Genomic DNA, 27725 nt, shown 5'->3' on the forward strand with positions numbered 1-27725 from the left:
CCATTTAAATCAGCTGTGTTGGAGCAGGGACATATCTAAAACCTGCAGGACACCAGCCCTTGAGGCCTGAGTTCCCCCACCCCTGACCTACAGTATTGGAAAGGAAAATCAGCAATCACATGACTAACAGTTGGTGACAGTGGGAAGGAAAAACTCCCTTTTACTAGGAAGAAATGTCCAGTAAAACTAGGCTTGGAAAAAAAACACAAGTGCAAATGTGCCAGGATTTGCTTAACCAACTTATCACCAACACTCTGTGGCAATCTAAGCCATAGGTAGCAACTTCATTATTAAAAGGGCTGTAAAGCCGACAAGGATTCAGACAGAAATAATATATGGACAGTGTCAAGTCCAAATATTACACAACCATTTAGTGGGCTGGACTTCCTGCTCATTCACAAATGAGCACGCACACACACCCAAACTGGACCCTGGAAAGAACTCGCCCCTAAATTAACTAAAGCCATCAAATATATGCTTGTTGTTCACATCATCTACATATTCCTAAATAATTAATGCACAACATGAATGGTTAAGTGAGCAAGACCACCAACCATAAAAATGTTAACATTTATTGCTGTTTCTGAATACCCCATTGAAAGCAAAAGCATTCAGAGTATACACAGAAATTGTACAATTAGATATGGTTTCACAAAGGCAGTGAACACATACTGTATTACAATCTACAAAAAAATCTACTTTACAGAAATTTAAAATTCTAAATATCAAAAAGTACAGCTGCAGAAACAAGTGTAGAACTGGAACCAGAAAACTGCTCTGGATATCGGTTGGTGAAACAACATGGTGACATCACAATACAAAGAAAGCATCTGATCTTTGTACTTACAGCTGGTATTTGGAAACTACAACTGGCAGACAAAACTAAACAAAAAACAAATATACGTCAAAATAACTCATTGAAATGATCATAAATTATGTTGGTTTTATGCATCCGAAATATCATTTTACAAAGGACGCCTCTACAAGGTAGACCGTCATAGTACTGTTCAGTAGGATTGGTAGTGTATCAATGTGGGGTGGGTTAAACAGGACACGGGGGGGGGGGGGGATCTCACATCTCTGGTGGAACACACGTTGGTTAGTTGGTTGCCATAGTTTAGGTCAGGAACAGATTTGCTGGTTTGTTTAGCTTACATGTGAAATTCTTAAATAATGACGATCTGATGCAGCTCTGTTCTGACCCTGGCAGTGTGCTACACTACGGTTAAAGACTACCAATCCTGTAATAATGTCAAAATGGCTGGAGTGAGTGGCATTAAACAACCAGACCACCACAGAACTCAAACAACCCCAGTGAAAGAGACAAAAACAAAAACACAGCTGCAGAAACCAACCCCCTTTTAAGGGAAACTTAAAAGCAAACTTAAAAACAGAAGAGAGGAAGATCAATAAAATATTCCAGTTAAAAAGAAGGAAAAGAAAAATTTTTTTGGGATGCCCACATCAGTGCCAGGTAGCCATTTTGGAGGAGTGTCCAAAGCGTAACGAGGCGTTCTTCTTGTGTTTGAGGTGCTGTCCTCGTTCCCAGTGACAGTCAAGCTGGAGTCAAGGACAAGCTGGTTTATGGTCACACATGGCTGCAAAGGGAGGGGGAGGCTCTCAGTCTAGTCCTGCTCCATAGGCTCCTCGGTGTTCCCAGTGTTTAAGATGGCACTTCCCATATCGCCCTCTGTAGGAGGTTCACTTGTACTGCTGGAGGGAGTGAGAGCTACATCTTCACTGGCCGCTTCTGCTCTCTCCTCTATGCTACAGCTGCTATCGCTGCTGCTACTGCTGCTGATGACTGGGTCACTGTTGCTCTCCTCACTGTCTCTGCTGGTCTCGGGGCTTTCCAGGTCGCCTGTGGGTGCCTGCTGCTCTGTCTGATCCATGTCGCTGCCCTCGTCCTCTGAGCCACACGGCACTTCCCTCTCGGCCTGCTCGGCCTCCTGGCCCGAGTCTGCACATGCATCGGCCGCCGTGCTGCTAGTTGGTTCTGTAAAGAAAAGTGAAAAACAGCAGAGGAAAAACTAAATCAAAAGTAGTTCCAGAGGGGGAGGGATGTACGCGATCCCAACATTACACTGGGGAGTACAGTATGAAGATATTTACAGAAAGAAAATTATATATTCTTGAGAATTCACTCTCACCTCCAATAATGCTTCTGCATTATAATAAATGAAATGTTACCTTTTGTATCAGTAAATGAACTCTTTATGTGGTTTACATCATTTAAAACTATCCTTTCGTGCCTACAAATAATTCCTTTTTACTTTACTTAACCATCTGTTCAGGTCTTGCACTACGAGTACACATGCAGAGGTATTTGTAGGCCACTCTGGTCTAAACTACGTAATGCGAGAACCACAGCCACCACATTGTCATTGCAGTAAAAGGTACTGACAGCATCTTCAGGTATCAGCAGACCTGGCCTCTTAAACCTGGATTATATTGTGCTGAGAATACAGCTGGAGACCCAACGGCCAAGTAGTCATTCGTATTATACTTGTTTGATATCCGCTTGAAGTCCGATGCCTGGGTTGTAATGCAAGTTCACCACAAAAAACCCCCCCCCCAAAAAAAAAAAACAACAGGCACAGAGACATCTGCATGAATCCTTTTGCCAACTGCGTAATGATGACATTTACACCAGTGGAACTCGCAGACTTGCGGGTGCAGAGTAATCCCTGCTTCATCGTTAACAAATCCAGCACCACTCGGCCCTCAGCTCGGCTGTCCCTCTCTTCTGCCAGCTGCCCGACTAACACACACTGTGCATCAAATTATATGGTATTAATAGGACATGGGGTCAGTTTTATTTTCAACGCTATCCCTTAGTTAACTAGTTAAGCTACAGCTTACATCAATGACTTGATGTACTGTATGTAGCGACAATTCATGAAACTGGACTGGAAACTGGTTACAATCTATATCAATTCCTCAGTCATGATGTTGAATACTGGGCAGAAAAGCCACAGCGCACCCCCCCCCCTCCTCCCCTCCTCCTCCAAAAAAGACTTTATAAAGACAATTGTGTAGCCTGCTCTGATTATTTGGTCTGAGAGCATTTTTACCTTAATAAGACAAAGAACATTTTCACATCAGTAGTCTGGATGTAAGTCACTCATTTAAATGACACAAAAAACAAACAAATTGTGAGGATATAGACATGGAGTAATTTCTAATATGCATCTTTGAACTTGTTTGGTTCACCAAGTTGTCACAAGTGAAGGTGCTGCTGAGAAGAACAGTGACAACATGAAATGCACGGTTGAAGGAGTGGAAAAAAAAAAAACAGCGTATTTGCAACTTACCAAACAGTTTCCAAAAATGTTGAAACAGATGAATGACTAGTTAACTTCATAAACATTTCCCACAACCACAGCGCGGAAACAACAGTGGTTACTACTTTAACAGAGGAAGTTACATTGAACTGCATGCAGTCACACTTTACACAGAAAGTACTGCTTGAATTGTTCAACAACCAACAAGAGACACCAAAACACGTGTTTGTGAAAAGTACCCTTGAAAATCTAAAAGCCACAAGTTGTCCCCTTTATTCAGATCAAAGATGTTCACACCTTACGTGTTATAGTTATATATGTTAGAGTTAAAGCCAACTCTGACTTTGATGTTTCATGTTGCAGTGTAAAGTCAGAGCAAGCATGTCATTTGTAAGAAGAGTAGTCTCGCTTTTCTTTTCTTTTTTTTTTTTTTTAAACATAAAAACAATTACTTTTTAACCATAATAGTGAAAAGCTGTTTTGCCGTACCACGACTTGTTCTCCGGGTTCCCTATGGTAAAGTTCTAAATCATGTTATTGAACAAGGAAAACTATCAAAGCATCTGAGCTGTTTCTGTTTTTAAACTCGGTAATCTGATTGTTAACTGGGGTTGGTTTAGTGCGCTAGAGCAGCGGTCCCCAACCTTTTTTGCGCCACGGACCGGTTTACGCACGACAATATTTTCACGGACCGGCCTTTAAGGTGTCGCGGATAAATACAACAAAATAAAACTAGTACCGGTACCGGAAAAAAAGAAGATTTATTCATAACACATGTGAAAAGACCCAAGAAAACTTGAAGTTAATGATAAAAACGATAACAAAATAACGCTGAAAACCGATAAAAACCCTGAAAACCATACATTTCACACCTGAGCCTCAACTCTCGCGGCCCGGTACCAAACGACTCACGGACCGGTACCGGTCCGAGGCCCGGGGGTTGGGGACCGCTGCGCTAGAAACCTGAACAGCCAATACAGCCAGCACATTTGCACGATCGCTTGTATTTTTCATTATCTACGTTTGTAGAGTCAGCTCGACTTTGTAGCCTCAAACTGCTCAGTACTAAATTTATTGCCTTAACGTCCACAACCAATAAACAAACAGCACTGAAGAACACCTACCTTGGTCTTCAGTGGCAGCAGCACTGCTAGAGGCTTCATCCTCCTTATATGCAACCTTTTCTTCTTCCTCTTCTTGGACCATGGCTTCTGCTTCTTTTGAGTGGCAGGTGGCATCTGAAGGCCTCAATGCATCCACCCCATGCTCCTCCTCTTCATCCTCCTCCTCCTCATCTTCTTCCTCTTCATCCTTGCTGAACTTAAGTCTCTTCACCTCTTGCTGTTCAGCTTCCATGTCCTCTTCTGTTTCATCGTGTTTGTTCTTTACCGAGCTTCCCGGGGATCCGCCTGATGCCGAAACCTCACTAACAATGAAATAAGAAACCAGAGATACACGTGAGACCAGCAGCTTTGATTGGGCTCGACAGGGTGTGCTCCTGGTGTGTTAAGAATTCGGACATACCTGGAATCTCTGTCGCCATCTGGGTCCGTGTCAGTGTCTTTGTTGTCTGTGCTGTCTGGCAGACCATTAGCTGTTAGTGAGCTGGCCAGAGAAACTTTCGGTCTGTTCAGTGGTCGTGGAGTTCCTGGACCATTCACTTTCCTATCACAAAAGCAAACCAAAACAAATAAATAAATAAATGAAAATACATATTTATTTTTTTAAATCGGGTCAATAATCTGTCCTTGACACAACCTCTCTGTAAACGCAGATGTGCTTCCAGGAGGCATTACTCCATTCATTCTATTCACAGCACTGCATCCATTTTTCCTGCAAAAGCATGAAAGAGAAAAAAATATTAATGCATTATTAAAACCCTCTGCATGGACACTGAATGCAGATAAATATTCTATTAAACTCTAAACTTGAACACATCACTTACTCTGAGATTGGATGGACACAGCTTACCACCATTACATTCTAGAGGGAAATAAAAATTTCAGTTAATCACAGACTTCAATTAGTTGAAAAATACCTAACTTTTCTGTTCACGTCTTACCTTCTCCACCCCCCGAAGAAACTTATCTGTTCCTGTATAGTTCCTCTTAGGTTCTGTAAGTAGCTCACACAGGCGCTGGATCGTGAACGGGATTCTAAAAATGGAAGCAGAACGACAGATTCACCATACAGTGACCAGGACAAGTGTCCTTCAGAAGGTCCATGAATCTATTTTATGTGGTTTGTAAGTGGGAAGTCAACAGTTATAAAAATCAACAGGGAAGGAGAGATAATATTGAGAAACACTGTTCTGAGCTCTAATAGTCTCCCTTTAAGAAATGAGATTCAACTCGGTGTTGATCGATATACCCCCAAATCACAACAGTCACCTCAAGGTGCTTCATACTGTAGAGTAAAGACCCTACACTAATACAGAGAAAACCCCAGCAATCAGGCAACCCCTTACGAGCATAAATAGTAGCATGGTCCCTTTAACTATAGGTTTAACAGCAAAATTGTGCAAATAACTGAACTAGTTGCTCAGTACACTCATTTATTTAAAGCTGCCAACCACAAATTAACTTGAAATGTATCTAAAATTGATGAATAAAAGTACTGTTGACACAAATTATGCAAAATTCTGAAAGAAAGTGCAAACTGACTGGCCTGAAAAGACTTGGGCAATAGGAAATGCTTTCACAACAAGCAAAAAAAACGAAAGAAAGAAAAAGTGTATATGTGCATATATAACACACAGGGTAACTTGGCTTCTCTATTGATACCACTTCTGCCTCACGTGTTCCACTTCAGCTCAGTACCCACCCATTGTATCCCTTCACAATCTTCAGAATTCTCTCCTTCATATCTTCAAATGGAACTGACTCCACATTGGGATTTGCAGGACCTCTTTGCTCAGGTGCTGAGGCTCTGAAGTCATCCATCACTTTCTCCAATTTAAACAGAAAGTAGTTCTTAAATTGAGACCATTGAACCCTAAAGGAAATACAGTGAATAATTAGAAACGGGTCAACACACTGGCAAAAGACATGTTAGAAGCTTAAAACAATTCAAAGTTCAGCATTTCCATCACTGTGACAAATGGCACATAAATTAGAAACTGCAATGTTGTTAAAGTTAACAGACCTATGCTATATGAAAGAAATGGACCCTTCCACTGTATTTTTACAGTCTGAAATCTACCCCACACTTTTGTATTTTTGCAATTATCTAATAAGGCCAGGTAATGTCAGAAACCACAAATGATTTTGGAAATCAAATGCAATATAAAAAAAATGGTCAAATAAACAATTTTAAAAAATGTTAAAAAAAATCTTTATTGATTATTATTATTGATTATTCTGTGAAAAGAGTAATTTTATCATGGCCTTAAAAACATGTCACCCCTAGACTGAATATGTTTTTACGTGTGTAGTAAAATTTTACCAGGGTTAGGTCTAGCTGCAAAAAAATGGCATTAGGCAAACACTGTGGTTGATGTTTATCTGTTGTGTCAAATCAGTATTGTACTAACCATAAATGTATGAAAGTTAGATACTCCAGAACATCTTTAGCTCGACACCAAAACTACAACCACACACACTGACTAGCTGCTTCAAATCCCTGCAGAGGGCCCTGGACATCTGACACCTCTGTTTGAAAAAGCTCTTACAACACTTACAAAAAGAAAGCTAGTGGTCATTTTGTGTACACCTCTTGTCATTTGCCACCGTTTCCTCCTGCTGGCTTGAGGGGCTGCTGTCTGCACCAGCATGTGGAATTGTGGAATTTCTGGTAGCTAGGTCAATGCTGACCCACCACAAACTCCTCACTTTCTATCCCCAAAATACAGGTGAATGCCCATCATGTGTCTTTGTTAGTACCTTAAACTTTTCTCATTACAATATTTTAATAATTGTTCTGTTTACCATTTCCTTTTTAATCACCCAACCCCACGTGTTTATTTGGCCCATTTTCTTTAATCTTACGCCTTATGTAAGAATAACTCACTTAAATTTCAACAGTACTTACTACAGGATACTGCAGTAAGAAACCCTTATGATTTTAAATGATCCCATTATAAAAACACATGTTAACTAATATAACAGCAAATTGAAATGACTTATAGTCATGAAAGCTTTGAGCCACACATACTTTAGGCTGTTATCTCAAGTCCAAAAAGTCTATAAAATGTCATCATACAGGGCCTATTTAAAATGATAACAGTTGTATTTGTGTGTGTGTGTGTGTGAGTGAGAGAGAGTGTGTGTGTATGAGTAAGAGAGAGAGCAAAGGGATAAAATAAATAGGTCTGTAGTTTTCACCTACATGGTATCGCCAGTTTTGGCGATATGGCATAGAAACTGTTCCAGTAGAGGAGATGGCTCCTTCTTTCCTTTCTTGTCGAAATCTGTTAAGATGAAAAATAAAAAAAAACCCTGAGTGGCTCAACATGACCATTTAACTAGTGGAGGTGCACAGGCTTTGATTTACCTCAGCTTTCCCAACAGTTTTGATAACTCTGCCAATAAACCTGGATATTTTGTTTACTTTCAGTTATAATCTACTCTAGCCGACACATAAAAAGCTGGTAGCATATCCCTGAGGAGTCACCCTGTCTCGTTAAAGTTATCTATTTACATAACCAGTGTTGCTAATTCGCTGGCTAGCCTAAGTTTAGCATGTTAAGTTAGCCAGAAGACCATAGCCGGCAAATAACTGTACAAAAAGCCGGTGACAGTCGTCATATACTAAATACATATCTGTGAGAATATTATCAGTTACTGAGGGCAAATACATAAGAACTTTACAGTAAATCCAAAGGAATAAGTTGTATTTTCTCGTCGTTCTTTCATGACTAAACCATTTCCGTGAAACCGCTTATAATGCTAGCCTTAGCTAACGCTAGCCTCGAGTATCAGCTAGCTAGCGCCATTAGCGTGAGAGATACAATCCGATCATTTGTTACAAAAGAGTAATCTGGGCCGGACACAAATACCGTGTGGTCTCGGCCGATGAAAGAACAAGAGGAATAAACTGAGTATAACCTCTGAGAGCTTCTTGAAGCGAATCAATTTCCATCACGTCGTTGCCCTCTGTCAGTCTTGTAGATGTAAAAAAGCAGACTGGCGGCTAGCTGCGGCTGCTAAGCTACAACCTCACAGACAGGCAAAGAGGAGGAAGCATTTTAATATGGCGCCGTGAGGTCACTGCCTGTTCGCTGAAACACACGGGGGGAGAGAAGCACTCCACTTATGAATGGATGTGGATTTACACAAACAGACGGAGAAAATGAGACAGTGTTTTAAGGGGCGACATTCTTTTAACACAATATCGACTTAAAACAAAATTTATACCAAAACAAATTCATCTTAAACATAAAAAAGTATATCAGAAAAATGTGAACCAAACTAGTAATTTAAATGTATTTATCAGCACAAGTTTTGGATTTATGCTATCCAATACAATGCATGTGCATTTCTTTTTAAACGTGAAAAAATGCATGGTTGGCTGAATGCCAATCTATTTTCGTTATGTAACATTAATATATATACATATAGATGTGGGAAATTCAAGCTCAGGTGTATAATTTTTTAATAACAAGTGAATCAGAATGATTTCTATAAAAGTACACTGAACATAAAAAGATGCTGCATGTGAAATATCGATACATTAAGATGCTATGCACAGATACAATCTGGGACTGAGAGGCACTCATCACCATTTGCATACAGAGAATATTTACAAAGATATTTTTCTGAATCATTAGTTATGATACCTGACAATTTAAAATGTCTATTCTAAATATAGATTTTGTATCTTAAGTTAAATTTAGACTAAATTTAGGTTTACCCACTGGGAAGCTGTGAACACATAAAGGACCAGATGTGTATATGTGAGTTTGACAGCTGACATTCTTTAATTAACACCATCCCTGCCAATGACAATATATTCCAGCAATATGTTTTGCATATTCTGGGAGGTCTTGGATGATTACTGATTCATAAGTCACTGGAAGGTTTGAAAGAATACTCTGACTGGGAAAATGTCCATAATTTAAGAAATCCTTGATAATATTGTTTATTGTCTCATATATTCTTCCTACATCCAATTGGTCTATGCACACAATGGCCTCTGTAAATAATTTTCAACATATTGCTTACCATTATATGATTTATTCAAGAATACCAGTTACCATTTACAAAGTATGGGAGGTAAAGAAATATATCCTCATGTAAAAACAAAATAATCAATCTTTATTTCTTTATTTCTTTACATATTTGTTAAGGGCCCAGACATGGCATCTCAAATCTTAAGAGAAACTGCCATTTAAAAAGGAAAAGAAAAAAGATATTTCATCGTGTAGACGCTTGTTTACATATTCTATATAGCCTTCAAGTGTGAAAAAAGGCACATGATAAGCAACAAACCACAATCTACTTTTTCCAGGTTTCTGAAGCCCTGATAAGTGGGTTAAAAGGTCCCCGGGCCTTGAGTTTGACACACACAATAGAGAGTTAGGTGAGTGTTAGCTTCACTTTCAAATCGCTAAGATTTGGCTGTATTATCATATTTGGATCAAAATATACTGACATCAGATACTTACTGATCTTGTTGAAACAAATCTTGAGTAACCATTGTCTGTACTCTCTCTGTCACCATTTAAAGAATATAATTCATCCCCGTTTATTGTTTCAAACATATTAAAACACAATTGATTATTATGCAGTCATGGTGAAAACAAACAAACACACACAAAAAAGCAACAACAAACATTTGTATTAGGACATAATTAAAACTATCTGGTCTTTAATAGATCTTAAAATGAGATGAACAACAACACATGACATATTATTATACCGTGTTATTAACAAAAATAAGGCCAAAATGTAGAAGCACTGTATAAAAACTAAGGACACCCTTACTGCTTTCTAGTGGCCAGGTGCTGCTAATGAAATGCATTTGATCATTGATCATCAGCAACCAAGTTTTGGCAGTTTGCTGGTCTGAGATCAGCAATGTTCTTATAGTAGCAATTGGTGCTCTCCATCAGTCTTGGAAGGGGCCATTTACAAATAATTGTAAGAAAGATTATTTACCAGTGGAAAACATTCATTACAAATACCAGTCTTCCACTGAGTGCACATCCCAAATTCACCCCAAAACAGAATGTGCAATGCTTGGAGGAAGTTAAAAAAAACCAAGCTGTATCTCTACAGGCCTCAGTGAGCATGTTAAATACTAAAGCTCATTGCAGTACAATTAGAAAAAAAACACTTGTTTAGTTTTTTCTAATTGTTCTGCAATGAAAAACAAGGCAGCACAGCTTATGTTTGGAAGATTGTATCTGAACAAACTATAAGACTTCTGGAACATTGTCTCTTAGACAGATGAGACCAAAGTGGAGATTTTTGACCACAAGGTACAGCAAACACCAAACAAAGCACCTAATACCAGCTCTCAAGCATGGTGGTGGAGGGGTGATGATTTGGGGCTGTTTTGAAGTCCCAGTCATTGAGCAGACTGTTAACTCCTCTGCATACCAAAGTATTACAGAGTCAAGACCATCTCCAACAACTAAAGCTTAGCCCAAACTGGATCCTGGAACAGGATCAGAGAATGTCTGAAAGAGAAAAGAATCAAGGTGTTTTAATGGCCAAGTCAAAGTTCAGACCTGAAACGTACTGAAATTAACAGAAGTGTGCAAACCTCAATGAACTGAAGCAACACTGTAATGAAAACTGGGCCATAAGTCCTCCACAGCGATGTCGGAGTCGCACAGGAAGTTATTACTGCTACTCAATTTTTCACACACGGCTTCTGCCTTTTGGCTCCATTTTTGTTAAATAAACAACACAGTGATATGTCACATGTTCCTGTCCTTACTTTAAGACCTGCTCAGAATTAGATACTTTTTTATTTTATTTTATGATGTTGTGATGTGTAAAACCTCAGAACTGACAGATGTGGTACGTTCTTTTCACCAAGACTATATGAGCATAAATGAGGCTAAGGTAAACTCAGGACATTGCATTGTTTTATTAAGAAACACACGCTGAGTGTACAGCTATTCAGTTTCCAGGTTGAATGATTTGATACATTTGGCTCTTTATACCCCTTTAAAAGCAACTTTAAAATATACAGCCCATGCGTTCACCATTGATCACATGGTACATACACCACACATCAGATTACAGGCTCGGAGACTCTCTCAAACACACAAATCTACAGCACTTATTTTCTTCTGCCAGGAAAGAAAACGTCAGACATGAATATTTATACGGTACATGATCTGCTGTGGTTTGACACCTTTTTTTTCCTTCCTTTTTTCAAAATCTAGCACTTTTGGTTTTGATTTCAGTCGAGTCGTGTTGTATCTAATGGAGACATATGTGCAACAACAACAACCTTCCAGTCCTAATGTCAAAGTGCATTGTGACATTCAGTATTCAACACAAAAGTCTACATTTCTTCTGCTGTGCTGTGTGTAATACTGTCAGCGGCATTTGGCAACTGCAAAACAGACCACAAACTCATTTACACAGATTCACACTTCAAGTTATTTGCTGATAAAACATTCACAATTTTAGAGGAGTGGTTTATAAATCTACTACTTCAAGGTAGTAAAGCTGTCCAAAGTTGACTCTGTGTAGCACATACACATCTCCCTAATGGTTAGGAGGAGTACTTCAAATGCTTGTGAGGAAAAGTAAAAAAAGACAAGACACCTTTGTACAAATCTTGACAAAAACACGGCTTAAATTTTTCTTACACACTTGAGATGAGCTGATACTTTCTAGTTTTCCAACATTCTTATACGTTACATCACTTGTGATGTCAAAATAAAGACGGTTATAAGGCAAACCTATTCGGCGACGTCGCTGACCAGCACTGTATGCATAGGGTGATTACTCATCACCAAAGGCTCATAATGTTCATGAGACCCTTATTCCAGAAAGTGTCATGCGCTGAACACTGCAAATGCAGAGCCACCAGTTTGATCTGAGAATCCACAGGGAGACCCACTTTCTCCATCAGTTATTTATGTGGCCTGACGTGGCGGACCACTTTGTCCTCAAACACCTTCCTCATTGTCTTTTCGATCTGCTTGAGGAAGACTTGGGGAATCCGACCACAGAGCGTGTTGACCGTGTCCAGGAACTTGGTCTGGATGGGGTAGAAGAGCGACTGGAACATGTTGTCCTCAAAGGGAAACTGCAGAGACGGAGACATCGGCCCATGTCAGTTCCAAACCCAAAGTTTTGTGCGTTTGTGCGGGTTTTTTTGTTTGATATAGAACATATCACAGGCTAAATGATATTTACACATTCGGTTGGCAGGGGTGGGGCGGGCCTCGGTATTAATCATAAATTACGACCCTGCTCGTCTTTAAGAGGCTTATCTCAGCAGAGCAGGGGGGGAACCGACTCTGCTGCCGGAGAAAACAAATTCTAATTTTAAACTGACCCAGATTGTTTCATGAGTGCAAGGGGAGAGAATTTGAAATCACAAAATAAATAGTCATAGCTGTTCTTTTTTTCTGAGCTAAACAATGCTGCTACAGAAACAGGTCTACACACACTTATATGTAGAATTGCTCCTTTAGCAGCCTAACCCCTAAGCTTGATTTTATATGAGTGAAATCAACATCCAAACTAACGTAGTAACTGGAAACTCTTTTTAATCCCCACACCACAACCTTCCATGCTATTCAAACCATTGTGGTATGCTGCAACCTGATGTGTAGCTGCATTTCTCAGGAGGTGCACGTCAGGTTCCTTCAAAACATCAACATGTCCCAGTCCTACAAGACTGCTAAAAATTTTTTTTTATTAGTTATCAGTTATTTATTAGTTATTAATCATCTCTGGCTCTCTTCCACAGTGTGTCTTTATTCCATCTTCCTCCCCTCACCCCAACCAGGCGCGGCAGATGGCCGCTCCTCCCTTAGCCAAATTCTGCCTTCCTGTTAAAAGGGAGTTTTTTCTTCCCACTGTTGCTAAAGCTCTTGCTCACAGGGGGTCATTGTTGTTGTTGTTGATTGTTGTTTTTTATTTTTCTGGTTTTCTTTGTATTATTGTAGGGTGTTTACCGTACAATATAAAGCACCTTGAGGCAACTGCTGTTGTGATTTGGCACTATGTAAATAAAACTGAACTGATTATAAACGCTACGTAAGAGGTTGTGGCGTAGGGATAAATGTAATTTAAGATTTCCCTCAGAAGCATAATTCACACATAACTTTCAGACCCTCCTGGGATACTCACATTATGGATTGCATCATAGACTACTTTAAACGCTGGCTGCTTGTCATCATGATATACGCCACGGTTGCCATGGAGGATGGACACGCCTTCCTCTTCAGCCCCTTTGCAGTTACTACCGTACATACAGTGGTCAGGTCTGTAGTTCCACTGGCATGGAAAGATGAAGAGACGCTCTGGGGGGGGAAACGATGAAATGGTTTATTTCTTAATCAGGTAATTGCATCAATGTGTTTCTTGAAGGGAAAACTAAATCCAGACATACCAGAAGATTATAGAATAAACAGAGTTGGGAAAATAGATCGTTTTAATGTCAGCACAAAGAACAAAAAACCTGCTTCTGCTGTAATAGAGGAGCTGATCATTGAATTGCATGATAAAGATCAATAGAAAAAGAAACACAAATATCGATTAACTTATTTGTTCTGAACCCTCAATAGTGGTGCATTAGCTTAAAGAACATGAGGTCCTTTGTACGCTGGTATGTACGCTACTACCAGGAGAAAAAGTTTCCTCGCCAAGAAAAACACAGATCAGAAAAACGCTGATGGACCAACATGAATATATGAATATACTCAGACAGCAGAGAACACAAAGCGCTTAATATACAAAAACAAGACACTCCATTTGGCTCTGAGCAAATGCGAATGATGCCAGCTCTGCTGACGGCTCTGAGCATTTGATGCCTACATCTGGCGGCTGCAGCTGGATCTCAGTCTGCTTTCGCCTGCAGCCACAGCCTTGGTGTTTACACAGCCAGATTCATGAAGCAGACTTTAGCAAAAGTGAAAATAAGATGCAATTTTTGGAAACATGTTGATGGTGAGAAGCTGTTGTTTGGGCTGTCTGCAGACTGGTATTTCAAAGTGCACTCATATGCATGGATAAGCAGTTTGGATTAGGCCTTAAACATAACGTAACATAGTGCAATTAATGCATTTCTTATGTATACAGACAAACACACACACACACACACACACTTGAAAAAGGAGCTTGTACCTGGGTTGTAGTGGAAGATGATATTGAGGAGGTCCTGATCTCCCCAGGTGATATGGTTCTTGTATTTCTGGTAGAGTGGATGAAGAAGATCCTCCCAAGACAGGCCAGTAGGGATCATACTGTTCTGAAATACAAGGATTAATAAAAAGAACAGCTTAAGAGGAGCATTAAAAAAAATAAATAAAAAAATCATCAAAGGCGGAGCACATTTACATTCCCGCTTCCATGTGCAATCTGCTGCCAGTATTAGAGCTGTTAAATTGAGTTCTGAGGGCAGAAGTCTGTGATGCTGTCATGGTAATCTGGAAAGCTTTAATCACAGCCCACTCATAGCACTCTGCCTGTCACTTGAGCTCAAGGAAACAGCCCTTCAGAATGCAAATAGGAAATTGCAGCCCACTTTAGCTTTCTACCGATCAGAGTGTGGGGAAATAGTACTGTTTTGACCTTACTTTGAACAGCGTGCTGCGGATCCGTGTGAGATTCATCAGCATGACACCAGAGTTGACGCCCGTGACTCCGTAGAAAGGGTGGCGGGCAAACCGGCTGTACCAGCCAATCTTGGGTACCTCGTGCTCTGGGGCCATCGCTGCCAGCTGCGTCCTGTTGAAGGACTTCAGTAGATTCCAGATATCATCCATAGGGCGCAGAAACAGCACATCAGTGTCCACGTAGAGTAAAGAGTCCACGTCCTTCAAGATGACCTGGAAGTACAATTTTAGACGTAAATACAATATTTATGCCAGCACCAACGGACCAGTTTATGTCCGACAATATTTTCACGGACCGGCCTTTAAGGTGTCGCGGATTAATACAACAAAATAAAACCAGTACCGGTAGCCCCCCAAAAAAAGATTTATTCATAACACATGGGAAAAGACCCAGGGAAACCGAGTTAACGATAAAAACGACAAAAAATAACAATAAAAACTGATAAAAACCCTGAAAACCATAAATGTCACACCTGAGCCTCAACTCTCGCGGCCCAGTACCAAACGACTCATGGACTGGTACCGGTCCGTGGCCCGGGGGTTGAGGATCGCTGGTTTATGCCACACATTATCAATATGTACTAAAAAAAGAATACAGGGAAAATTAACCCCCAAATTCAATTAAATGTTATTTATATAGTACCAAATGATAACAGCAGTTGCCTGAAAGCACTTTATATTTTAAGTTACAGACCCTACAATAATACAGTTTGTTTGTTTGTCCAGTTGGGCTGGAGGAAAACTACTGTTAGAGCGGTTGCAAAAAGACTTCGGGTCCTTACAGGTACTCCAGTGCAGTGGTTTGTATCATGTATATCTAATATTCTCCAATTTGTTTATGTAAATGGAGAGTCCTCTTCAAACACTGAAGTTAATTATGGAGTACCACAGGGTTCTGTGCTAGGACCACTTCTGTTTACATTATACAGGCTTCTCTTAGGCCGTATCATCAGACGGCACAGCACATATAAATGAATGTCAGTATTAATGAACCCCAACTATCCCAACCAACACGTGAAGCTAGCTATTTCCTTCAAAACATACTGTAGTATCTGCTCTGTAGCAGCAAAACAGACTACTGCTTTATTTTTTCCTGGCTCAGCTGACAGGAAGATGCAGAGGAAGAATGCTAAAGAAGGAGGATGCAGTGCACAAGTTTTAGTTCTTCAAGAGGAAATCTGGGTTTCATTACACTGCTACAGGAATGTTGCGTGACTTTACGAAGTCAAGCAACGTTACTTGGAAAAACAACTAAACCAGCACCAATCCAATCTGTACAAACTAGAGTTTACATGGAAGGATAAATGAAACAAAACACAGAACCTGCTGCTCATATATGGAGAGAAACTGTAAATATGTTTTTTCCTTTAAATACCTCATCCATTTGGATACTGGTAAAGATATGTAGCTGCTTTGACTGACACATGTGCTTAAAGAGGATGCTGTAGTTGTGGCTAGACTTGAACCAGAGCTCTCCACAATGTTTTTTATGTTGCTGCCTTTTGAACCTTTTTGCACGGCGACCCTGAGCGGTCAAACGGACTGCAATTTAAGAAAATGTCAATAAAGAGAAAGATGCTGAAAAACTGCATCTTTTTCTCCCCAACAACATCAGCGAGTCCTCTGCTTATTTTAAGCATGTCACAGTGCCATCCTTCGCATGCCAAAATTGCTTCAATTGTGAGGTTTTTATATTGAACTTCCACTGTGCTTTTGAGTCCTTTTTTGCAGCCTTTTCTATTTTTTTTTTTAATGCATTTGACCTCTCAGGGCCACTGTATCTTTGAGCAGAATTAATTGACAAATAGTACAGTTTGCTGTGTGTTCTAGCAAAACCTACTAGAGGATTATACAGTGTTGGTGGGTGAAGTCCAGATATGGTAAGTTACGCCTTAAAATAAAGCCTAATAAAGTGAATAGTGAATGTCTATTGATTGCCTTGCAGCAAGAGAAAAAAAAACACCTATTGATCTGCCACATGTTCATTACATGGTAAGGACGCTGGCTGTTACTGCAATGAACCGTGTCAGAAAAAGGAAATCAATAGGCGGGCATGAGCCTCACTTGATGGAATTACTGGATTTGTTCTCTGGGGAATTCTTATTTGTTACATAATTGCTGCTGAGAAGGTATGAAATCATCAATAAACAAGCCAGTATCTAGCTGTAATCATCCAGTGAAGAGGGTAATAAGATTGTTTAAGTAGAAAAGAGATGGATTAACATTTTTTTCTTAACACCGGCTAATGACATTAAGCATGGTGGGGATATTAGGTGAGATAAGTGTGGCAGGCTTACGGGGAGGAAGAGTCTCTGAGCAGCGCAGGGCTTGAAGAGCTTCTTCCACTCGTCAGCGTTTCCCACCGAGAAGGAGATGGAGTAGATTCTGTACTGGAACTTGGCTGCGACAGAGCGAGGCCACTGGTTCAGCTGAAAGTAAAGCAACATGCGGTGTGTTACGCCAAAAAAAGGGTCTAACTGACTTTGAGTAAGGCAGGCTGCGTGAGAAAGAGTCAGGATAAACAACAATTAGACTGAAAGCTAATCTCCCTTTTGCTCTTTTCACAGACTTATCAGCTTGTGCAGGTGGCCATTTCAAACAATGAAGTCACGTCTCCGGCTGCTGATTGGCTCTTTTCGGTACGCGTGCAGCAGCCAGCTGCTATTTTATTAAAACGCAATAATCTAAACAAGGGAAGGCACCATCTTAAAGCATGGCGAGGTTCGCTGAAGCTCGCGTTATCCGACCAGTTAGGCGTTAAATCTCTCCATAATCACCAGTTCAACAGTTTGGCCCTGAGAAGAGCGAGAGAGACAGAGAGAGCGCCACAAGCAGGAGGAGGATAAGAGATCAAGGGAGGTGAGACTAACCTTTCCTGTGGCTCCTTTCTACTCAAACCTGGCATATGTGTCACATTATTACAGGCCTCAGCTACCACGACTCCCCCCTCCCCCCTCATGGGAATTTTCAACACATGGCAGTGATTCACCGCACACAGGAACGCTGGCTCACGGGGCTTTTAGGATTAAGATTTAAAGCTGTTTAAAGGTACTTCTGCTGATATTTGTGGCCCATCAATTGAAGCAATGTTAAAAGGCTGTTAGTTACAGTATCAGTGGAACTAATCAAAGTCACGCCAACGCACCTCCGTAAAGGTGACTTTGAGGCGGGGGGAGGCGGAATAACGCAGCGTGTCTCGGTGATATATTACGCCCCGGCCTTGAGATAAAAGGGTACAAGAGTGAGTAAGAGAGGCTCCGAGTTACAACTGCTGTGATCTCGGTGTCATCTATTACAAAGAAAGGAGGAGTGTTTAACATGTGCTGTGGTAACTCACAAATCAGAGTAAGATCCTGAACAGCAAAGCAGACAGCAAGGTGCATTGAAAATACAGGTTTTGGGCTCAAAACACATTACAGGGTTCTTACCCTTTCTTTAAACTGCAGGGCCAAGGGGTCCTCAGCAAAAATGTGAAACTTGATCTTCTTTAAGCTGAATAGGAGGGCTGATTTTACCATGGTGAGGGTCTCGTTCAGACGGTTCCCACAAGCCACCACAGCCAAATGCATGACGTCCTCCGCCTTGGTGTGCCTGGTTACAGGTCGGGCTACATTACTCCGTGGTTTACTAGAAAAGAGTAAATGTAGAAGATGAAGCACTGGCAGTCCTGTATAAAAGAAAAACAATAACACCTCAGTATAATGAAATTACTATATTGAGATCAAAAGCTGGCAGTAATTGCAACAAAAGATGTGCCGGATGTCGAGTTTTTCCTCCACCTAGCTGTCCGTTTTAGATTTCAATGGGCCAAGGCCACACGTTTGGGCGGGGTGGGGGTGTATGTGCTGACAATCACAAACCTTGTTCCCCTCACTCATCGCCTGCAAATTGGCCTGCAAGCTGCAGAGCCTGTGAAGAGCAATTTGTGCTCAACAGATGGACCACAGCACAGTGGAACCAAAACATACACAGAAAAATGAAATTACTGAAACAGACGCCATAATTTCAGACTTCCACAAGAGCTCCAACCCATATGGTCTTTGGAAAGCTGACACCTATATTTATATTTCTTGTAAGCCAACATAAACTGATGGCTTTTGGTTATAACTACACATATATCCCCATGAACACCATTTATGAAAATACCCCAAAATAATATTATACTCAAGCACGACACCTTTTACTTTTTACTTGGTGGGGAAGCCCATAAGTGAATAAACAGATAATAATTATTAAGATAATTCTACGTTCTTATAAACCCTACGTAATTGTACTGCTGGAACATAGTTCATTACCAAGACAATTTGATGCTAGGTTTTTGTTCAGCAAGATAATATTCACATTTATGCCTTAAAGCAAACGTTGTTGTGATTTGGTGCTATATAAATTAAAGTAAAGATTTTACATTTTCAATGAAAGTATGCAACTGCCAGAAATAAAATGCTAACCTCGAGCTTTAGCGTCACCTCCACTTAGCTCCAGTGTTTAGCATGACGGCTGCTTCAGAAGTTTGATTTAGCCACACTATTTAAAAATGTCCTTTATGTTATAGAAAAAAACATTTTTTAAAATGTCTAAATATTCAGGGCACAATAGGGTCTGTTAATAACAGAGTGGTTTTCTAATATTTCACAAAGAAGAAATTGCAAAACTCGACTTTAAAACAAATTTAAAAAAAAAACAACAACAACAACAAAACACTGCATATGTAAAATATCAACCCAATTTGAGATTTTTAGATTCATTCTGTCATTTATTTATTCAGCTAAAGGTTTTTACTGAAGATATTACCGTTTATTTTCTACCACACTCAATGGCTACCAAGCTAGCTGCACACAAACCACACCACAGTCAAGTGAAAAACAGCGTTTTCAAAAGATGTACTGTGTAGTCCTGTTATAAAGAAAACTAAGTATACCCTCACTGCTTACATAGGAGTTGTTTACATTTGATTAGCAGCACCTGCTAATCAAATACATAGCGCGGTGAGCGCCTCTATAAAAGCACAAGTTTTGACAGTTTGCTGGGAGCAAACATTCAGATGTGTGTTAAAACAATGGCACAACCTTTCCAGGAGTCCACACTTCAGCAAATTCATCCCAGGGTCAGAGAAAATACAAAAAACCCCAACAAAAAACCCCCAAATTCAGACACTAAAGGCCTTGGTTAACATGTTAGCACATTTATCAAAAGACTGAACAAATCGAGGCAAATGTGAGGCCAACTATCTGACAGCTAAAGCTTGACTGAAATTGGGTCATGCAGTAGGCCGGTGACCCGCAGCACAGCAGCAAATCTACAACTGGCTGAAAAAGAAAAGAATCAAAGTGTTGCAATGTCCCAGTTAAAGTCCAGAGCTCAACCTGACAGACCTAGACTTTAAGAGAGCTGTGCTTAAATTAATACCCACAAACTGAACTGACTCAATAATGAAAGCTTTAAAAAAGAAGCTAAGCAATAACATCACACCATATAACGTTTAAGCAAGGTTAGGTTCAGGTGAATGATGCAAGCGTACTGAGTAAAAGGTTGTGATTCCACTTTCCCTTCATTACAGCGTGTTTTGTTTCTATTCCTGCTGTTATCTTTTTAAAGTCGGTGCAAATCGTCCTACACAATGAAGGTAAAACAACGAAAAACAACAATTCAATTAGCAAAATGTATAAAATCAGAGTGGGTGATACTGGGAATAATTATATCTGTTAAAAAACAAATGCATTCAGCCTTAAGCTCTTTTTGCCACTTGTATGGATGTCAGTATTAATAGTACCGGCTTCTTACTTCAACAACAAAAACATCATTTGGGATTTATATGGATGACAACAGGAGGAAGTGAAGAATTTAAAAAAAGAAAAAGCAGCTATCCTCCAATTGAAATGAAAGGTCAACTATTTTTCTCAGTCATGTTACATGTGCGCCTCAGTATATCATTTAACAAACACCTTCACACACGACTACCTCTGCGAGTTCCCACTGGACTTTGCTCTTCCATGTTCAAAGGGAAGGGGGGTTCTTTATCGGGTTTAAGCGCTCTCTCTGCAGAGCAGCGCGGCCTAGCCCGCTCTATGATAGGGAAACATTTAAGTGATGGGGCAGCCTAAAGTTAAGGTCAACATCATCTATTTTTCTTCTGTGTAAGCACTACATGGGGCCGCTTGTGATAACAATACCTTCAACATGAATGTTGACATAGCCAAAGAGGAAAAAGACTGGAACCAAAAAAGAACAAAGAACCTTTTGTTTCAACATATAGCTTATTTTGCTTTTTTTTTTCTTTGAGGAGGAGAGCTGGGGAAGGCAAAATGGAGAAGACATTTGTAGAAGACATGCATTTCCTCTGCGTCTGAAACAAGCGGGAGCCTAGCATAAAATGGATAGGAAGGGAGAAGAGTGAAACTCGACAGGTGGGTTGTGGGGCAGTCCTCAAGCGTGACACTTCGTTTTCTGCATGGGTGCGGGACAATGATGAACTGCAGATTAGGATGAACGAGAAGGTGCTGAGAAATCTGTCCGCCACGCTTCAGGGGCTGATGTTCTGTCAAGGTTGTTGAACACACAACCCATTTCCCCACAGAAAAATGCAGTCCCTATCCCCTGCAAGGATGCAATCGCGTTGCACTTAGTCATGCAAAATAAATAAAGGCTTTTTTGCATAAACCTGAATGATAAGACAAAAAAAAACCCACATAAAAAATACATTAATAATGTGTTTGCCACATTAAGCATGGGTTGCTTACATAATGGTTTGTGTCATGGCACCGCTCCTCACATCTGGAAGCAGTCAAAAAGCACAGACGAGGTACAAAAGGACTTGAATTCCTTATCGGCTGCATAGCAGGCACAAGAGGAACCCTTCGCCTACAAAAGCACCACCACCGACCCTTTCAAAGCACGCAAGGAGAGGAAAAAGGCAGCACCTCTAGAGATAAAAGAAAAATGTACAAGCGCAGAGTAAAGCCTGTCCCAGAGAACACCTTGAAGACATTTAATTAATCCGAATGTAACTCTGTTTGGTGGACTTCTGACCGATGTGTTCGCATTGGTTTGAAGAAGCCCGTCTCAAAGTGGTTAAACAGAATTCAGCTGATTAAAGTTGAGACTATACGACAGAGAGTGCCAGAGCTACTTCTCGGGGCTGATCCGCTGGATTCTTTGCTTGAATTTTATTCAGCTGGGGCACAAGAGAAAACAGAAGAAAACCTCAGATCGCATGTGACCACTCATGAACAATCACCGACGCAGCTGCCACAAGAATCTGGTTTTATGTGTTCATTTCAGCTGCCCTCTCAGAACATTTGCATTCATCAGCATGCTGAGCCGAACGTGCTAAAATAAACATGCAACGTGTCAGCGCAGTTCTTAAACGACCAAAACGCGCTGACTCAGGCCGGAGATATTCACTTTCACAAACTCTAAAACCCAGTAAGAGATTCATCAGAGAGGCAGATGCAAAGAAACCCGAACAGAGAGCGGCACGCACGCACTGCTGCCATTATCATATCCTCTTTTCTGTGTCCAGCACAAACCTTGACCAAGTTCTCTACATATTAAATGCAAATCAAAGTATTATACAGCAGCAGGATGCACTGGCACTAAATATGGACATTTCTAATAGATTAAAAAAAAAGTGGGGACATTGGGACTGTGATATGATTCCCACACATAGACGGTTAAAAAGAAGGAAACAGCTTCGGGGTCTGAAAACTGAAGCCACCTCACAAATGTCTAATAACCAAAATGGCAAGATGGTTGCAAAAGGTGGTTGAAAAAGGACTTGGGGTCCTATAAATGTCGGATTGATGTCTGTAAACAGTAAGTTGCTTATTTCATGCCATACTGAATCTTCTTCTTCATATTTTATGAACCACATGTTTGATTTAGCTAAGATTTTATGCCAAATGCACTTCATGACACAACCCTCTCCATTTGTCTCTGCTTTTGACTGGTACTAAAAGTACACTGCCATTCTGCCTAATCATGTTTTATATACGCGCCTACATACAGGTCAAATGCGTAGAACACCAAAGGCGGAAGAGAGCAGAACTTGTAGGCGTTTGTGTGCATGGAGGCAAGTTTTAATGCAAGCCTGCACCTTCAGACTCAAGATATGAAGGATCATACCAATGGTTTATCATCTGAAAATCAAAATGCAAAGGACAGAAACAACATGGCTGGCATCTGGATAAAATGTCACGCTCTTCCTCCTCACCTCAAGCCTCATCTCCTGAACTGAATTCAGGGCTCTAACACACGAAAACGTGCATAAACATTCTTATTTATTCACAATATTGTGACAGTCATTGTCAGCAGATTGGACATGTGACCTTTCCATCTCCGAGCAGCTGACGTTAAGTCGGCTAAATAGCAAAAACAGCTTGATCACAACTGTTTGATTACATTCTCATACTGTATGAGTTCTTGAAGTTTCCAAGTCCAGCAATGTTAGACCCACTAACGCCAGCTAACAGCAGCTACCACTGACAAAAACACCAGCGCTTACTGATAGAAAACATTGAGGATATCCTCAACATCAGTATATCTGTCAGTGCACAGAAGCGAGCTTCGCTGACTCCTTTTACCTCCTCCAGACTAAAAGGGCTCACTAAAGAGTAATGGTGATCCTACTGTAGCTACGACTACGCTCTGTAATCTATGGACGTCTAATGGTCAGATTTTCCACGCTGCACTTTTAAATTGATTTTTCAAAGTTTTGACATTCTAAACGTTGGAAATACACATCTTGTCCCTGGCCTATAGCTTCAGGAGATGAGGTGGTAGTGATAGATATGTCATGGGTATGCTGCTGCTTCCTTCAGCAGAGTGATACGGCTGATGGATGTTAGTGGAGAGTTTAGCAAATGCGTGTTTGGTGAGATCTTTACAGCAGGTATCTCCATCTCATATTAGAACATCCCAGATCTTTAAGCATATATGAAATGTTTATTTAACTTTTACCAGTAAGAGAAACCAATGGTATATAAGAACCAAAAAAGCACCACGCAAACACCTCTTTTACAGTGATAACAACCATCAAACACCAGCATGGTAAGTTCCTATGCCATGACTGCCTGTGTATCACACACCCCTGCAGCTCAAAGACACTTTGGAAATGAAGTGAAAGTGGGAACTACCACAAAAATCCGTTTTTCTAACTTTGGCATGCGTAAATGCGATTAACAGCGTAGTCAGTCATGAAAATAAATGCAAATGCGGGGTTGACGTTAAAAGATAAAGGACTTTCTGTGAAAGCTGGAATGTGCGCAAGAAAACTTCCAAAAATGAGTTGAATACACCAATCACCACCTCCCTGAGCCCAAAGTGACATCTTCAAATAGCTTCATTGAGTTGTCCAAAAGTTTAAAAGATTTTTTTCCCTATAATGTCAAACTGCCAGAAACGAATACAAAGCAAACATCTGGCATCAGAGTCCTACCCATCCCAGTAGATCAAAGTTTTCACAGCTTGGCTGATCAATGAATCAGCTTAGTGCTCAGTAAATGCTTCTATTATTAATCATTTATCTTTACTTTTGTTGTTGTTGTCACGTTCAAAGCTATGACTTTCAAACCCAGCTCTTTACAGATGAGGGATTTTACCCAGCCCCACGATATCTTTCTGCCTCAGAATGACTCATTTACTGGCAATTTAAAAGTGAGTTAGCCAAACTAAAAGAGAGGCAAAACTCCCTCCGATGAGGCTCACACAAGCACCCTCTCCAGCCACGTCGGGCTGCACAGGCAAGCAGGGAGATTTCAAAAACCACTCCGAGCTGAGTGAGTGCTCAGTCATGCAAGATGACATTTTTATAGCTATGCATAATGCCACTGCGAGGCAGTGACTTCTTTACTGGGAAGAATGCAGCTTAGCTATATCTGAAGTGACAGGGCAGGGGATTTGTTTCGACACAGAGTATCAACACCAGTCTCACCCTGCAGATTCACGCTTTAACGCAGTGCAACAAAGCATCTGGAACACACGCTGAAGGTAATGAAGACGTCAGAGTGAAGGAACGGGAAAGTTACAGGTAAGGATCGTAAGTCACAGAGCCTGGAACTAAACCCTAATTCTGTTTTTAATTAAGCTGAGGGTGGGGGGTACATTAACCAATCACGCTCTGTTTAAAAATCGTAAAAAAAGGAAAAACACTTCACATTTTGGGTGTGTGGACCTCGCAAGCGTTGGGCGTTTGAAGTGATAAAGACAACAACGCATTATAGCCTCCAGTACGTGTGGGTTGGGGCGACATAGAGGACGTTCTTCGCTATTTTTGGCCACAGGAAACGGTGTGATGTGTCAAGAGGAAATTATATGATTAGGAAAAAAAAGGCATGTTTGTCTAATAAGAAAGCTGCACAGGAAATCTGTTCAGCGGTTCAGATTCGCAAACAAAGGGAGAGATACAAGTTATGAAGCATGGATTGAACAGACAGTTGTAATAAAAGAGAGTGTTAACTTAAATCTCCGTTTGTGTCGTTATGATTCACTATCAGAGCTTTACAGTCTGCAAAGTGTGTCTGCAGACCTGAAAACGACTCCCAATTGTTCCCAGTCCTCTGGCCCGATACTCTCAGCTTGAGCAATGAGACAAAACAAAGTTGTTTTTTTAGAGGTTCTGGCAAAGATGCTCAGTGCTCTTCCCCTAATCGCAGCAGTCAGTCTTGAGCATTTTCCAACCTGTTCGTGTTTGTTTAATGGCCACCGGTGACCCCTTCCACCCAATCTTCCTTATCAGCGTGCAGCACACATGGAGGAGCGTGGTTTCTGCAAAGACGCAAAGGTCCTTTCACGGCGTAACGCCTTGATGGCTTTTATCTGCCGAACAGTGTCCCCAACCTTGAGTACGGCTATGGAGTGGAATACATATTACAGCAGCCTGCCAGCGTGGGTAATCTCCACGGCCACATAGTGGCCATTATGGCACAGCTGGCATGCAAGACAGGAGGAAATGCAAGGCTGAAATTAGAAAGCTGGAAGACAAAATGCCCTCAATCTTAAACACAAATAGCAGCTGACGATATCTGAGATACTGCCACGGTGCTGATTTATTCAGGTCATCTGTCTTTGTGGCAGCTTCTTTGTAACAAACAAAAATAAAAATCACACCTGATAAGCTTTTCTGTAAATAGTTCTAGCAGACTACTTCCCATAATGTCTGACTCATGTTCAAGTGAAACCAAATGGGAGCCCGGGCTGCTCCGTACACAGTCGCAGCCTTTATGAAGTGCACTTTGTGTCTTTCAAGGTGACCTTTTACCCCCTTTAACACCAGCAGAGGACTGAGACCATGCCCCGCTTTCACACATAATAAGGCACAAATGATCGAGATGTTGAGCTCACGTGACAATTCATCACCCTGTTGTGCTTTGTGTTTGATCTCCTCTTTGCAAATACTGACAACACTTCCACCTAACCACATCAGTCAAGCTCTCTGGCCATATTTCAGCCACATTCTTTAGAAACTCATGTCTGCAACAGCGAAAAAAAGAGAAAATTAAAGCAGCCCAGCAGATGCATGATGGGGTGTCCCTTAAAAGATCTGGCTTTTGTGAAGCCTGAGTCCTTGAGCACAACGTAGGCAGTTTGATAGATGAGGATAAGGCTCACTCAAAGCACGATTATAACCCGACACCCTCACTTTGAAACTTCCCAGAGGCTAGGAAAGATGGGGATGAGAAAGCGGAGACGTTCATTTAGGGAGAGCCTTGAGGAAATAGGCTCTTAAACGGAAACACCCCCCACCCCCCTCACTCCTCACCTCTTTACATTCACGCTGGCCCCTCTACTAATTGGTCTCCCCTGTTTTCGTTCCTTACGAGGCTCTTCCGGACGCACGCCGACTCCTGCGGGCGATTTCCTCGGAAACTTTGCAACAACGTTGTGCTCGAGCTGGGAGGGCGACTGGGAAGAGCTGCTGTCCTCCTCCGGCTCCTCTCCAACTTCTTTCAACAGCGGATCATCCGCGGCGTTGCCCCCCAAAAAGTACAAAAGTAAGAAAACTCCAAAACACACGGCGATCACAACTACTTTGCAGTGGATCCGCATGGTGAGAGCAACTTGTTGCGGTTGGAAGAGGCGGTCGGGACTGCGCTCATGTCTGCGGCGGAGGGAGGGCAGCGCGAGCTGACATTTTCTTGCCGCTCCCCGCTCGCATTTTTCCGCAGATGATGATGGAGAGCGGAGTGCTGCTTCTCATCGTCCATAGAGGATTATACGGCGGAGGCGTGGCTTCCCCAGCCTTGCCGTAATGATTGAAGTAATAGCGCCACACGATATTTTGACCAGACCTAAAGTATCTGAAATGTCTGTTTTATTACGCCACAGCTTACCTTCCTGAGGCAATGCTAATGCTTATGCTTAAATCTTAATGAATGCAATAGATTAACGATGGTATCAGACTAGCTGCTGATTTGGCCATGGGAGTAATTTCATTCAGGGGATGCGAATTTTCAGCGAATTTAACTCGCGGTGCTACACTAGAACTGAGGGTTTAAATATTCTATTTAAAGATTCGTGCTGCTCTCTTTCTTGTGTATGATCGGCAGAATCCGTGTCTTTGTGTTCCTTATTTATGTATTTATTTTACATAGACATTTAATGTAAAACCATTAATGAAAGTTAAATTAGCTCTGACTTTGGGTTTCACAGATCCTGTATTTAAAACCACGCTTAGCTAAAAGTGCTTCAGATGA

General features: G+C 41.0%; 2 protein-coding genes across 2 annotated transcripts; both read right to left on the reverse strand.

Annotated features, from left to right (window-relative positions):
• Window positions 1-558: 558 nt before the first annotated feature.
• ppp4r2b (protein phosphatase 4, regulatory subunit 2b) lies at window positions 559-8481 on the reverse strand. The gene is made up of 9 exons (XM_084927543.1): window positions 8330-8481; window positions 7611-7692; window positions 6108-6278; window positions 5347-5440; window positions 5230-5267; window positions 5043-5117; window positions 4809-4949; window positions 4409-4710; window positions 559-1996 (listed from the first exon to the last, which is right to left on the reverse strand). Exons 1-9 carry the CDS (start codon window positions 8361-8363, stop codon window positions 1626-1628), a joined length of 1308 nt encoding a protein of 435 aa, XP_084783669.1. The 5' UTR covers window positions 8364-8481; the 3' UTR covers window positions 559-1625.
• Window positions 8482-11306: 2825 nt separating this feature from the next.
• On the reverse strand, window positions 11307-27234 carry gxylt2 (glucoside xylosyltransferase 2). Its single transcript, XM_084927544.1, has 7 exons — window positions 26792-27234; window positions 18465-18663; window positions 17334-17465; window positions 14998-15249; window positions 14546-14669; window positions 13550-13722; window positions 11307-12497 (listed from the first exon to the last, which is right to left on the reverse strand). The coding sequence occupies exons 1-7, from the start codon at window positions 27076-27078 to the stop codon at window positions 12321-12323; spliced, it is 1344 nt and encodes a 447-aa protein (XP_084783670.1). The 5' UTR covers window positions 27079-27234; the 3' UTR covers window positions 11307-12320.
• Between the last annotated feature and the right edge of the window lie 491 nt (window positions 27235-27725).

The sequence above is a fragment of the Perissodus microlepis genome, chromosome 5 (assembly GCF_051167445.1).
Source record: "Perissodus microlepis isolate ML-2025 ecotype Zambia chromosome 5, ASM5116744v1, whole genome shotgun sequence".
NCBI classification, from domain to species: Eukaryota; Metazoa; Chordata; class Actinopteri; order Cichliformes; family Cichlidae; genus Perissodus; species Perissodus microlepis.

Excerpts from the sequence above, each read along its gene's own strand:
- ppp4r2b (XM_084927543.1), bottom strand. The coding sequence starts at position 8,363 with ATGGAAATTGATTCGCTTCAAGAAGCTCTCAGAG. Across the intron at positions 4,950-5,042 it reads ACATCTGCGTTTACAGAGAG|GAAAGTGAATGGTCCAGGAA; the intron begins GTTGTGTCAAGG and ends CTTTTGTGATAG. Across the intron at positions 1,997-4,408 it reads TGCTGCCACTGAAGACCAAG|AACCAACTAGCAGCACGGCG; the intron begins GTAGGTGTTCTT and ends TTTTCTTTACAG.
- gxylt2 (XM_084927544.1), bottom strand. The coding sequence starts at position 27,078 with ATGCGGATCCACTGCAAAGTAGTTGTGATCGCCGTGTGTTTTGGAGTT. Across the intron at positions 18,664-26,791 it reads GCCAGCGTGAATGTAAAGAG|TAAACCACGGAGTAATGTAG; the intron begins GTGAGGAGTGAG and ends ACTCTTTTCTAG. Across the intron at positions 13,723-14,545 it reads CATCTTCCACTACAACCCAG|AGCGTCTCTTCATCTTTCCA; the intron begins GTACAAGCTCCT and ends TTCCCCCCCCAG.